A 14,410-nucleotide genomic window follows, 5' to 3' on the forward strand; every position below is an offset into this window, starting at 1 on the left:
TTTAGAAATTATACACGACTTTGCTGTAACAATCGATTCAAGACTGCAAGCTGACGCAATTTTTGTCGATTTTTCGAAGGCATTCGACCGCGTTCCACACAGTTTACTAATCTTCAAACTCAAATCAATTGGTATTAATCCCAAGACTGTTTCATGGATCGAAGCCTACCTCTCGAATCGGTCCCAGTTTGTTTACGTAAAAAATACTGAATCGGACTATCTTGATGTTCTTTCTGGGGTGCCACAGGGATCGGTTCTGGGGCCAGCTCTTTTTCTTTTATATATTAACGACTTGTATACATGTATGGAATCAGAGGTTACAATAAGGCTTTTTGGGGACGACGGCGTCATATACACAACTGTTAGAACAGCCGATGAACAGACAAAACTTAATAAGTCTCTACGAAACATTGCTGCCCGGTGCGAAAAATGGGGCATGCAAATTAACACACAGAAAACCAGGTGTAGGACTGTAACACGTAAGAAAGAGCCCTTAAATTTCACACATAAACTAAGTAATACTTCCTTGGAACGAGTAGACTCATTCAAATATCTAGGTGTCACAATAACAAGATCGCTGAAATGGGACGTACATATCAATAATGTTTGTGCACGCGCGTTCAAACAACTCGGATTTTTACGAAGAAAGCTAGAACAGCCCCCACCTCGGTAAAATTAACTGCTTATAAACCTCTGGTTAGGCCGATATTAGAATACGGCAGCATAGTATGGAAACCGCATCAAAAGTATTTAAACTTGGCATTAGAAAAGATCCAAAGCAGGGCGCTCCGATTCATATACACAAAGTATTCAAGGTACGACAGCATAACTGCGCTTCGCACACAAGCAGGCATACCGACACTTGCTGGTCGGAGGAGGTTGGCCTGTTTGAAGTTCCTTTACCTTCTTTACCATGACCTGATAAACTTAACAAAATCCGACTACTTGGTGCCCCCCGGCCGTCACTCCAGTCGAACTAACCATGATAAATGTATCAGACCATTCTTTTCGCGTAGCGACACACTAAAATACTCATTTTTCCCTTCAACAATACATCTGTGGAATTCCCTGCCAAGTGACATCGTTTGCTCATAATCTGTGCATTCATTCGTGTCGACACTCGAATTGCACCTCGAGTCATTATCGCAATGATGACCGCATTGTGGTCGTCTTGGCTGAGCGTTCCTCAAAAGCTATCAATGACGTATTGCCATGCCCCAACTTCTTTCAGACGCCGGTATCCATATGTTCTTTCGTACTTCTCTGCGCTTGGTTCTTGCGCACGTCTGATAATATACATTACGCTTGACGCTATACATTACACGGCACACCCAACTGCATTTTTTCCTGTATTAGCTGCTTCTTACACTTTACATGGCGTACGCACTGTGTAGGTTGTTTTTGTTTCCTTGTATTTACTTATTGCTGACATGGCGCGTCGATTGTAACCATAGCTTTACATTATGGGACCCAAGGCCGACAGATCAATTTTGTTACCCTCGTCCATACATTTGTTTCTTGCCTGAATGAAATAATGCCTGAGATGTACTTTAGCTAAGTACTCTACCTAGCAAGTACGTCATGTTGGCGTTCCTTATGATTTTATATGCTTAAAGCTTGTGAGGTTCTCTGGCGTTGAAGAGTCACGCAGGAGACATCACTTATCCTGCCCCATATTTGTGCTTCCTTACATTCCTCATCCCACCCGGGAATGCGTCGTTTACAAGTCGAGCTTGTAGTTTGTGCAATACATACTGAGCCGGCATCAATTATAACCGCTGTTAGGTTTGCCACTGCTTCATCAATACTGAGAGCACGCACGTCATCCCAGGGGCGTGAGAAACGCGCGTTCTGCTTACGTTCAGTTCCGACTCACGTGGTTGGCCTAGGCCGCACCGACGTCGTCCTCCGCGTGCGCCGGCGCGGCCTAGAAGCGTTCAGAGTGGTAATTGCTGGCTGGCAACACCTTTATCTACAATTTATATATGCACACACCAACCGACAAGGCCAGCGGACCACCGCGGTGTTTCCGAAAGATGGCATATTGTCCAATAACAGTATGTCGATGTATATTTTAGGGAATGTTTCCTGTACACATAGCGCCTTTAAACTTAATGTACACAGTTACTTGACATGAGCTACAGTTTGCGTAGATGTCCCTTATAACGTGTCAGTGCAATATGTGTGTCCATGCTCCAGAAGAGGTTTGTGCTGTAGGTCTTACATAAGAAAGGTAACCTAACTTGCAGAGCTATTTTCCGACACCGTTATGCGGGGTTCCTTTTTTTTTTCCAGCGGTCGACAGACTCTCGCCACTGTTTAGGTAATAGCAACGCTGTTTGACTGGGAGTTGCAGCCATCGCCTCAGACGTGGCTCTTGAATCCCACACATGCGAGCGGTGCGTACGCCTGGAAGGGCGCGGCTCGACAGACGAGACCCTTGAGACCACGAACACGGAGGTTGCTGGACCCTCCTTCGATGGCAGAGCAGCGCTGGCTGATTCCGCTGAGGGGGCTGATGACACAACCGCAGCCACACTCTTTGTTGGCCGGGCTGAAGCCGGAGCCTGCTACGGCAGCACTACTACGCGCGGCGTCAGCATACCCTGCACTATAGGGCGAATGTGGGACGTCATAGCGCTTGATTGATGAAGATGTTTTCTTTTACGTTTTGAGTTATGATGTCTTTTTTTCTGGCCCATTCGGGAGTAAGCTGTGTGGTTGCCGCCGCAGTGTATGCAATGTAGTGTGCCATCGCAATTGTATGAAGGGCGATCATAATATCCACACCTCGCACATGTTTCTTGGCAGCTCTGTGCGTCAACCATGGCCATAACGTTGACATCTGTGGCCCTTGCGAAGGCTCGGGGCGTATGGCCTGATGGGTCCGAATGTTAGTGCGAGATGTTTGGTTGGAATATCTTTGATTTTGTCCTCATTTTTATTCGGTGGATATTATACACGTTATCGTTTCTCAGTCTGTCTAGAAGCTCTGCCTCAGCGAGTTCATGAAAGTCATTATCTGAAAGTGGTGCATATTTCAATCCGGGGCGACAAGAAATCCCGAACTTGTTTTCCTTTAACGCAGCTGCCACAACTAAGCCGATCACAGCGGTTTTTTCTACCACAATCGATATCAATGGCAAATTCTGGGTCGTCTCAGTTCTTAGTTATTATTTTCATAAGATGCAACCAGAGGCAAAGAAAACAAGGAGAAGGTGCTGGAACCGCGAAGCAGATTTATCGCGGAACGAAGCGCACTTTTTATGAAGCACGAAATTCATGTAGGCAGCGTAAGATGTGGCCTCACCCATGTGCTATTATGTAATATTGCAGCATAAACAAAACATAGAAAATCTTTTTTTCGCAATTTGTGCAGCTGGAAGAGTGGCAGTCACATCGCTGAGTCCTTACCTTCAAATGTTATGTATATGTTATATACATATGTTATATAACGGCACATATGTTAAAATAAGGAAAAAATACGTACGAACTATGGCACCCAAAAATTTAGCTACGTAATTTCCAGTTTTTAAATGATCACCATCCTGCTGTAAACATTATCCACGAAAGTAAATCATTCCAAGCTTTCAAAAATCGCATCACTACTCGTATGTATCTGTTGTCACTGCAGGCATGACCACTCCTTTTGTTTTTCCTGTTGTTTCTTACAGTATTTTCCCAATTGTACATAAATGTTCAATATGAAATAACTCCAGTTTCAATGTTAACCAACCACCCTGTATATCCATCTCGTTTAGTGTTATTTTATGCGCTGAATGTCTTGTGCTCTCGAATGGGAGCAAGAACGGCGCAAACTCTTTGTCAGGCATCTACTTGCCTTTTGGTCTGCACCCTAGGCAACTGTACCGTACGTTGTCTGAATAAACTCTTTGACTCTTTGAAAATGTAATGCACGCTGTTTGGGTTCATCAACTGAATAGGAATAACGAAGTACAATATGATAGACCAAAATGTGAGATTATCGCATGTGAAGTCGGATACCTATCATATACCACCACCATAATTGCAAATCGAGTGTTAACTAGCTCTGTGATTCAACAAATGTCACGTTATTGAATACAGCGACTAAAGACCGCCTCAACTAAAGGTAACATGTTCAAGACCCAAGGCTGGGTACCTTTAATTACCGCGGCAAATAAATGGGGGCTTCTGAGCTGGACTCATGGAGGTGACGCCAACGCTGCATCATTCACTTCGCATCAAAGAGTTTTAGCGTAAGGCCCGTGAAGATATTGAAGCGCGTCACATAACGGAACACTAAAGGAAAATACGAAGTCAAACTAAAATGACAGATAAGTGCTCGAGAATCTCTAAGGCGTCAATATTATAGCGAACAGAGCTTTAGTGATCGAGAAATCGAGGTAAATGCAGTACATGATTAGAGACTCCCCCAGGACATTCAAGTACTTGCCCGATGACGAAAGCACTCAAGAGTTGAATTCGGTCACTAGTACTCAACTACTCGTTGCAAAAAACATCATCGCATTGTATTATAAGATAAAATAAAATGATACTTGTCCAGTTCCATTTCATGTTTAGAAAGAACTCATTGAAATTACGGTTGACATCGACGCGGGTGGTCGAAAGGTTTCGTTTTCACTCGACTCTGCACCGCCCACGCTTTCGCGTTTCAGTACATTCCTGATCGCGTAGTGCTGCGCTTGCTTTGCTGGCTTGCGAAACTCGCAGTAACTGCAAGTATCAGGAAATTCAACTTGGATGTGATGTCGCGGGATGACTGAACGGTCTACGCCACTTGACCAAAAAGCAGCTGCAGCTGCGAATCCCCCGCTCTGTCTTGGCTCTTTGCCACCGTCTGTCGGGCTCCGTTTTCCTCACTGACGGCAACAAAGGGCGCCAATGGCGTATGCAACGTTACCCCTCCCCCGGTAGGGTGGCAGGAGATTTGAATTTCGAAGAAGGTATTCGGACCTTTCAGATACCATTTTTTCGTAAATTAAGTCTCTTCTTGGCACTAAACAAGCGTTTTGAGGTTTCTGGAAAGGTATTAAAACAGTCCACATGGACTTAGTATTTGCCTTTAGTGTCCCTTTAATAAAGCTTAAAATGGAGTAGAAGATGAAGAGAAACGACACTGACGCCTGCCCTCACGTGCAGGCGCAAGAGGCTCACGTGGCATTGACCACCCTTCACGTGCTAGAGAACACGTAGCTAACCGCAGCGGATCCACTTTACAACATCGCGGAAAAGAACGGCATCAGCACAGTTCCAGCCAGGGGCATCGATTTACGCAGCTCCATCGAAGTTCGCCGGCTACTCCTTGGCTGCGCATCCACCATCTCGGAAGGGTCGCCATCTCACAAGACGCCTTCGGCGATTTTGCTCCTCGCGCATCCAGAGGAGGCCAAGGACGACGAGTTCTACGCGTCCAGGAACTTCACCATGGAGGACGTCCTTCCAGACCAACGGGACCTTGAGGTCAAGCCTTGGAGCAAGGGCAACGAACGCGCTGGCAACAGCTGCATATGGCGTCGTGGGAGACTGTTCCCGAGGGCTGAGTTCGACCTGCTCGCTGAGATGCGCGTGAAGGACACCTTGCCTGAATGCAACATCAAGCAAGCATTCTGCACTGTGCAACGAGCCAAGCACCAGACGGTAGCCGCATCGAGGGGCAATGGGCACCGGCAGATATACAGGTACAGTAGATTTTGTTGTGCATTGATGAAACAGCTGTTGTGTTGGAAACACTCAGTGGAAAGGCCGAATGTGTTATTTTATACTTAAGACGAATCACATTTACGGCTTGTTTGTCTCACGAAGAAAAACAAATGCTGTTTATTTTTTTACGCAGTTCTACAATGAAGGAATAGCTTCAGTGTAGCAGGCAATAGGGAGCAATGTAGCTCATTATACAACTGGTTTTCCGTGGTAACACGATTGATGGCCGAGTTTGTACATGCTGTAACGCATTCGGCTATAACAAAGTATTTACATGATTGGATTGAATTAGCCCTTGCCGCAGTACGTTCAATATTTTTTCAGTGAATTTTTCAAAATAAAGAAATCTGTTAACAACCACCACTGCACAGAATTGTTGGGCTAGTTAGTCTAACATAGTAAATTGCGTTCATAACATTGTAAATTGCGCTCTGTGTTCATTGTTATACTGTTCCAAGGTTGTATACGCAACTTACGCGCACGTTGCGGCTTTTGCCACGTTTACTGCTTTTTTAACCTCGACGTTGCTGTGAATTTTAGCGTTGACGCTTTGCCGCTCCTCTAGTCATCTGCTTCGCCAACATTACGATAATGTCTAGCTTCTCCATGCTCTTTCACTTAATTAGTTTAGAGGTGTCCGCGCTCTAGCTCTGCTTAAATCTCCTGTTTCCTAATAGGATAGTGCCACCTTAATAGGTCCTACTGAAATACACGTAAACGAAGAAACTGATTTGATTTGTATACGGTGGACCGACTTTGTTGCTTGTGCCATTTGGCTGAATATTTTAGAATATCCCCACTGCCTGGAGCAGATCCTTCAAGGCATAAGAACTTTTTTTGCAGGAATGCCAAGTAGCACAATTTACTGAAGGGCTGGATACTTTGACACAAAAAAGTGCGCAAGAAGCAAAAAAGCGCATAAAGTGCGATGCAATAAAAACATTTCACTGGGGACGTATCATTTATTGTACCTTTATTTATCTTTGTGCCTTTCTATCTTGATTGATTTGAATAAAGTCGCCCCGCCGTGGTTGCTCAGTGGCTATGGTGTTGGGCTGCTGAGCACGAGGTCGCGGGATCGAATCCCGGCCACGGCGGCAGCATTTCGATGGGGGCGAAATGCGGAAACACCCGTGTGCTTAGATTTAGGTGCACGTTAAAGAACCCCAGGTGGTCAAAATTTCCGGAGTCCTCCACTACGGCGTGCCTCATAATCAGAAAGTGGTTTTGGCACGTAAAACCCCAAATATTATTATTATTATTATTGAATAAAGTCGTGCCTGAATGAAGAGAATTGAAGAAAATAATCATGAAGTATAATGTGGCTGCCTGAGCACTTTGCGGTCGCAACGTAACATGAAGCTCGTAACAGAATGGAAAATAGTTACTTTTCGCACAGATTCTTTAGCTATCTATAAAGCTCAACAACTTCTTTTCTTATTCAGATCTTACTACGTGGCCGCTGCACTTCAAGAACTAAGATTACTAAATTCTGCACTTCGCGATTTCTTAAATGTTGGCAGGGTGAGCAGGATATATTCTTCATCTTTCTCGAATGGATTATGACATCAGTGTTGTGATTAAGTAGACGCTATGTATTGGACTAAAGCAGGAACTATTTCACCGGAATAGCTGCAGCGTTCACCGAAGCCTTGCTTGACGATTGTCCGTTTCAAAAATAGTGTTCATTATCGTCATGTGTCGTCCATACAGGTCGGAGGAGCCGATTACACATGGCGTGGAGGATGGCATGAGCAAGAATCGCCAGGTTGTCGAGCATGGCGGAGTGGCCTCTCCAAAGCACAGCGTCGGCGTCTCGGGCTGGAACCCCCCCATTCACCTGCGTGACACGCTGCCGTGTGTGTTGAGGATGCCGAACTCCATCAAGGCTGAGTGCAACAGTGACACGTGCGGCGTGGCGACTCGAAGCAGCTGCCTTTGGAGGCTACACGCGAGGTAAGACTAACTTCTTTGCAACAGAAACACGGAAGACTTTCTGTTGCCATATTAAATAACATTTCATTTTGTACGACTGCTGTCGAAAGAGACACTGTGAAATAAGTCCGGGTATTTATGTGTACTCGGAACGCGTCAGGAAGAGCAGCGTAAGTCGGAGTGTGCTATTCCGTCAGAATAGAGGCTCCGGATGCTTCCCCAACTTCAACACAATATATTGACCTATGTTGACCGCTCTAGGCTGGTGTATAAGCGTCCAATCCCTTGGTGAAAATATAATGTGCAGAAGAAAGAGAATGTGTAAATCGACCAACATTAAGAAGCAAAATTCCGATTGGGGTACAGCAGGTTTTCCTTCAATCCCATACAAATTCGAATAGGAGAACAAAATAGGCATACAACTATTTTGCAGATATTTAGAAGAGGAAATAAAACCAGCGAGGCTCTCTAAAACACATTGACCGCCCTTCCACTACTGTGAAGAGAGGTCGAAGGGAAGCTAGGGATCCGCGGCTCTTCGTTGTCGTAACGCTTCGGCATCGCGCTCTCTCACGGCGAGGTCGGCACGTCGACGAGGAGCCCTTTCTCGAGTGAGTTCCCGGCGGCGTTCATCAAACGCCGCAAGTTCTACGGCAGAACGCGTGACTACCGGGCGGCCGTCGCCTGCAGCCTCCTCTTCGGCAGAACAAACCAAACGACGGCGTGCGCGAGGCGAGCGAACACGTCATCACACCATTTCCCATCAGCGGAGGAAGGGGGGCGTCTCTAATTGGCTCACACATTGCGCTGCGTCTACTTCTTCATGCATTTAAAACCCCGCTTTAAATGTCGCGTATCGTGAACCGACAGTGGCTGAATCAGCTGGCGTGGTGGTTGTTCTTCAACCCGGAGGTCGGCGGTCCGAATGCACAGCCCGACGAGAAATCTGTATTTTCGCGCGGCTTGGGTCCTTTCGTATAGCAACACCAACACCGACGCCAACACGAGTCACGGAATACAAGGTTCGTTTGAAACAAACGCCGTACTAAGAGAAACCCTGCCGGTGCACGATGGGAACGCTCAGCCCTACACCGACCTGATGTGTGCGAGTTCAAAGCCACAATAGCGACCTTGCCTCTGCAGGCCTATTAGCGGCGACAATTTGGGGTGGCGCTCTCTCGGGGGTGACATGACGGCCAGGACGCCGCTCGCTTCGGCTCGCCCGGCTGCCGCGCGCACTCGTTCCCTTGGTGCATGCTTGGGGTATGGGTCGCTCAAGCCGTACTTATTGAACTATATGCGGGCTTCTTTCTGCTGCCATGCCTGGACCAGGGTTCCTTCTTCAAAAGCGCGTGAATCGAGAAAATCTGCGGCTTGGATATCGCAAGCTAAGTAGCGTTGAAGCGGTCTACTGTTTTTGCAATCCATATATGCGCCGTGTCTGTCCATAAACTTTGCGTACAAAGAATGCCTGCAAATTCAACACGCAACGTTTTATATTATACTTCGATAAACAGTTGACATTCCCTTAACACTTACCTATGAGAGACATTGCATTTTACACAGAAGAAATGTTCTGGTATTTGGTGTCAACATGTTATGCGTGTTAGAAAAATGCTGCCGAGCGAAGCTGTCATGGTGATTCTTATTACTATGGTGAGTTGTTCTAGTCCAGTATGTCCACTTTATTATAGAATAAAACAAATACTTAGGCGCGCATTTAGTATGAAAATGTTCGCTGCTGCTTTCATCCCTTTCTGAAACAGCCCCCATAAAACGAATATCTGATAACACTATGGCGGGTCGTATGTAAAGTACTTACATATATAGTGAATTGACATATTCCGCACTAGCAATGACGTGAAAGAATATGTTTCCGGTTAAGATCGAGAGCCAATCAATTGCAAGCGATGAAATGTTTCATGGTGGCCTTCAGTAGGCTTCATCGAAAATTTGGCGCACCCCTCACGCAGCGGTAGCAACCGACTGTCGATATGGTGAGACACGCATTGTTCGCGAAATCCATCAGTTCACTACAACTTCGAATTGAAACCTTGAAGCAGTTATTGACAGCGCTAATTACAATGCATAAAGTATACTCGAGGTACTACTGCTCAGCTTTGGGTTCCTCGAATAGGACAGTTCAAGCACCTTCTGCCTCTCCATGTCTCGATCCAGCGTTGTTTAATTATTGAAACGGTGAACTATTCTCCTTGTCACTACATGAAAGAGAACCTCGCGAACCTTCATCAGGAAGACGCCACAAGCCTTACATATCTCACTTGATTTTTTACCCTCCAGTAGCAAATCTTGATATCTTCAATATGTCCCATACTAATGAATGACGCTTCGTCTTTATCTGGATGCAGCCATACGGCCCCATAAGGCATACTTCAAAAAAAAAAAAAGAAAAATTGGGCCGAGCCGCTTGTTTCACGCTGAGCCGCTGACGTCACGTGAGCGGCGCTCACAGCGCCCCTCTAGTTCGTTCTCGTGGCTAATAGTTTTGCGCGAGCCCAGTCGCTTGACCATAAGGTTGCCAACGATGTTCTTACGGAAATCTTACCATCTTATGAAAATAACAAGTCGCTGTCTGTGCGTCAAGCTGATTAGGAAAGGGAAAGTCCCCTCCCAATGTGGAACGAAGCTATGCAAAAGAAACCCACATGAGCTTCTGAGGAAGAAATCCTCGAAATCGAAGAAAGGTTCGTGCTGTTCGGAAAATCGACGCCGATACCGACGCCATTCCGTGACGGTCGCTCTACCATATGAGCTAACTACAAGGCCATCAAATCGCTGCACGCGGGCGAACTAATCGGCAAGCCGAAGAACGTGGACACCTGGTTGATTCGTTCTACAATCTAGTGGATGACATTTTTCCCTCTCATAAACCTTTCTCCACCTCAGCGGACTCCGCGGAAATGATATTTGCCATGTCATCCACGCTCAGCAACTCGTAATTGCCTTCCTCTTAATATGCGTCACAGCACACTAAAATTATTATTTATAGCGTGTTAATTCACCGCTCGTGTTCTGATACGAGCTTGTTCGAAGTAATTAGAGGAGTAGACGCATTGAGCGGTGCTCAAATATGCTGCTCTTGTCTATTACAAGACCCGTCGCCTATTGAGTGACGTTATGTAATGTTTCTTCATCACCTTCACTATACCTAGGGCAAAACTTCTTCCTTCAAAAAACCTTCTTTCCTAGATTCACTTTCACTTTCTTCACTTTACTGGTTTTGAAGTCATGTAAAGCATGATGGGCGCTCCGAGCTATATTCGATTAACTGTGCAGAAGACATCGTCAACAGCTTCAGAAGACCGGAGCCGTAAAAAATTTGTTGATTGCCATAGAGTGTTTTGGGTGTGGCGTAAGAATTCCTCCATTTCCTGTGTCAGCCAAAGATAACGCGTGCAGTTAGGGAGACTGATTCTCTACGTGACTCACTCACGCGCAACCACACCTTTCCTCTTCGCCTACCAGGTTCGCCCAGCCCAGAGCAGACGGCAGTTCGGCGGCGCACGCAAGCAACGGCGCACAATGATGACTGAGGATTCACTCGTCGTCTGTTGCAGCCGCCACGCTTCCACCTTCTCGGCAGCACCCTGTCCAGGCTCTTGCTGCAAAACAACTCGAGCCTCTCTAGGCGGCCTTGCTGCGACTTCAGCTGCGTTTGTCGTAAGCTGAAGAGGTGACGGTACGGTCGCTGCTTCCCTGGTGACAGGCGACCTTTCACGTGGACTCCCCTCTGCTGGTAGTGTGGGTTCACTAGCCATGTGGAAGCGGATTGGGGGCCCCACTACGTTGAAGTTACCAGACTGTTTGGGGAAGGCTCGCCGGGCAAATCCCCAGTAAACTCTGCAAGCTAGTCTCCCTGTTGCCATCTCCCGGACGATCGTGCAGCTAAACTGAAACGCCACTGGCGACTAGCGCCAACATACTTCTTCTGTAAATTTTCGCAATCTTTCAATTTATTTGTGTGAATTTAGTATTGTTAAATGAGTTTCAAATACAGTATATTGTGATTGAAGTGTGTTGCCGAGTGCATTCAATGAGCACCGTTTTATTGGGCGATGGTAATGCACAAAATTAGATGAGGCCTGTACTCCAATTTATTTCCCACTGGTATTCTCGTAACAGCAGCTGCGAGGGCCTAACCAATTTAAAGGCAACAACGTGATGTTGACAATACTACGTCATGATGCACCGGCCAAGTTAGGCACGTAACTTTGTTCGAGTGCTCGGCTACAATATACTAATAGAGAAGCTAATTCTCGCTCGCATTGAGTCCGCTGTTATTTGACTAAAGCGTTCTTCGCAAAAACGTTTTCGGGGCAAGTGTAACCTCGCATATTTAAACAAAAGAACAAACAAACAAAAAAATTGCCGACGATTGCGTTACTTCCTAATGCGAAATTTGAGCGCAGCAAATAAGCTGTTTCACCTTTTCGATAGATTGAGGCAAAGAAATCTAGCAACACATGTATGCGCTATCACAGAATTTTTTTTTATTTTACACACGTATTCCTTTAACAAAGACTCCACTAACAGTTCTTGACAGTCATGAAGGAAGCTTTGTGGTCGGAGAAATAGACTGATATGTGTTCGACTTGGTACACCAATGCTTGATTCTCAAAGACGAGATGTATACAAGTGCCTCGCGAGGTTGTCACAGCCGTGGGACGCGTTACGAGCGAGAGGAACGGGATGTTCTCCCGCATAAGTGTTAGGAAATTGCTGTTTGTCTTTATGTCAAGCCGCCACCGATCTGGCTCTCTGATTGCCACCGCACAGGGCGAACGGCAGCGGCAATTTCGGCTCGGGCGGTGCACATATACAGATCCGCCGCCACCGATCTGGCTCTCTGATTGCCACCGCACAGGGGTTGCATTGGAGGAGGAGCGAAGAAAGGAACTAAGTTCGAGCCGGCGCTTTGACAACCGGAGACTCGCAGGAAGAGGGGGGAGGGGGGCGGCGTGTACACCCAGCGGCAAACGATGGGGGCAGAAGCGCGCGCAGCAAGCGGACAACACGATAAATGGAGGAGGGAAGAGATAGCAGCGACTGACTGATGCCGCTGACGCCGATAGTGAGTCAACCCCAGCTGCGGAGTTGGTTTCAGGGACAACGAATAACCGGCGCGTCGGCAACTGAAGAGCACCCTATCCGCCACACAAGAACAGGGGGGGGGGACCCTTTCCTCCTCTTTCTGCATGGCGGCGACGGTGTTCTATGCAGTCACGTTATCTTGACTCTCTAGCGGCGTCAGCGGCATCCAGCGGTATCAGTCGATCGCTGCTATCGCTGGGGGGAGGAAAGGGGGGCGGAGCTGGTTACGAGGCCGACGACGACGCCGATGCGAAACCCAGGAACGGACGCCAAAGAGCTGCGCTCTAAAACATCCGACAAGCACCAACCCTAACTTGACACATTTGTAAGGGATAACTTCGTAAGCGGGCCTCGGCCTTCCGTATTATGCAGTAACGCAGACATAGACACATATACGTATAATATGTATTTACATATGCAAAGTGTATTGTCTTTTGCAACAGTTTCAATTAAATGTTCACACCTTATTTTCTTCCTATTTTGATTGCCTCGTAATCGATCTTCAATCTAATGTGAGGCGTGAGAAATTAACCCGCAACTTATTTTTCCTTCGTCGACAGCTATACGATGCGTGGACTCACTTTTTTATGCGAAATTGCTGCTATCCGACGCGCCCGATGCGCAGAGTAAGCGGTATTTTTATTCAGCATTAACATTTTCAGCCGAGAATTTTTTAGCGAGCGGAAATTCGTATTCTTAATCTCACATTGGGTTACTATCGCCTGAAAAACTATTCATTCTATCCGTCAGTATAAGTAATGGCGTCATGTTTTAGTACAGGACCCCAGGGCTTAGTGGCTGTAGAGAACAATACGAAATATTTCGAAGTTGCAGATTATCATCGAGTGTTGCACATATTTATATATTGGAAACTTGCATCACAGCTATGAGATAGTGGTTATCGTGAGTGAGAGGTCATAATACATTTCTGTGTGCTCGTTATACACAACTCGTGATGGCACCTGAATGGCCTCTATCTAATTGATGATCGCTTCGTCGAATTTATTTTGCTCATAGACAGGGACGATACTTCGTCTATACTGCGCAGAAATTACAGTTCCGCACACCTGCAAAAGCTAGCTGTCCATCTCGCACTTATCGCCATCATCTTCTACTTCCGACACGCACCGTTCTTGTAGTGCAGCAAACATATCTAAGTTCTTGATGCACGAACCATTCGCTATAAGAGTCCCCTTGTCACTGACTACAGCAACCCAGGATTATATTTCATCTAGATAAAAATAAAACAAGAAATCGGAAAGGCTTTCACAAGCAACGGCGCTCTCAATCTACATTCAACACTTGGAATTCCCATGACACTGAGTGAGGGAGTGATTGAATAACCTTTATTATAGGTCCGGCGAGGACGCGAATTCGTCGCGCACCCGGCTAGTCTCACGTCGGGACCGGCAGGTCTAGCCCACCGGCCCGGTCGCGGGCACGCCGGATGGCCAGCATTTGCTTTTCTAGAGCGGGGCTACGCAGTAGCAAGTCCCACTCCCCCTTGATGAACTTGGGGTATGTCGACCCGCACTCCCAGAGCATGTGAGGTAGAGTGGAGGTCTGGCCGCAGGACGGGCAGGCTTCGTCGCGATACACGTCGGGGTAAGCCTCGTGGAGAGCGGACAGACACGGATATGTGCTGGTCTGTAGAAGCCTA

The 14,410-nt window shown here is 46.7% G+C and overlaps 1 protein-coding gene across 1 annotated transcript in view; it reads left to right on the forward strand.

Annotated features, from left to right (window-relative positions):
* The first annotated feature begins 5,103 nt into the window (after positions 1–5,103).
* The window catches only part of LOC142569095 (uncharacterized), a 126,988-nt gene continuing 117,681 nt past the window's right edge, over positions 5,104–14,410 (forward strand). Inside the window, exons 1-3 of the mRNA XM_075678601.1 lie at positions 5,104–5,192; positions 5,280–5,681; positions 7,417–7,659. Of these exons, the coding sequence (XP_075534716.1) occupies positions 5,104–5,192; positions 5,280–5,681; positions 7,417–7,659 (734 nt within the window). The remainder of the gene's footprint in view (positions 5,193–5,279; positions 5,682–7,416; positions 7,660–14,410) is intronic.

Source organism: Dermacentor variabilis, chromosome 1, assembly GCF_050947875.1.
Source record: "Dermacentor variabilis isolate Ectoservices chromosome 1, ASM5094787v1, whole genome shotgun sequence".
In the NCBI taxonomy this organism is placed as follows: Eukaryota; Metazoa; Arthropoda; class Arachnida; order Ixodida; family Ixodidae; genus Dermacentor; species Dermacentor variabilis.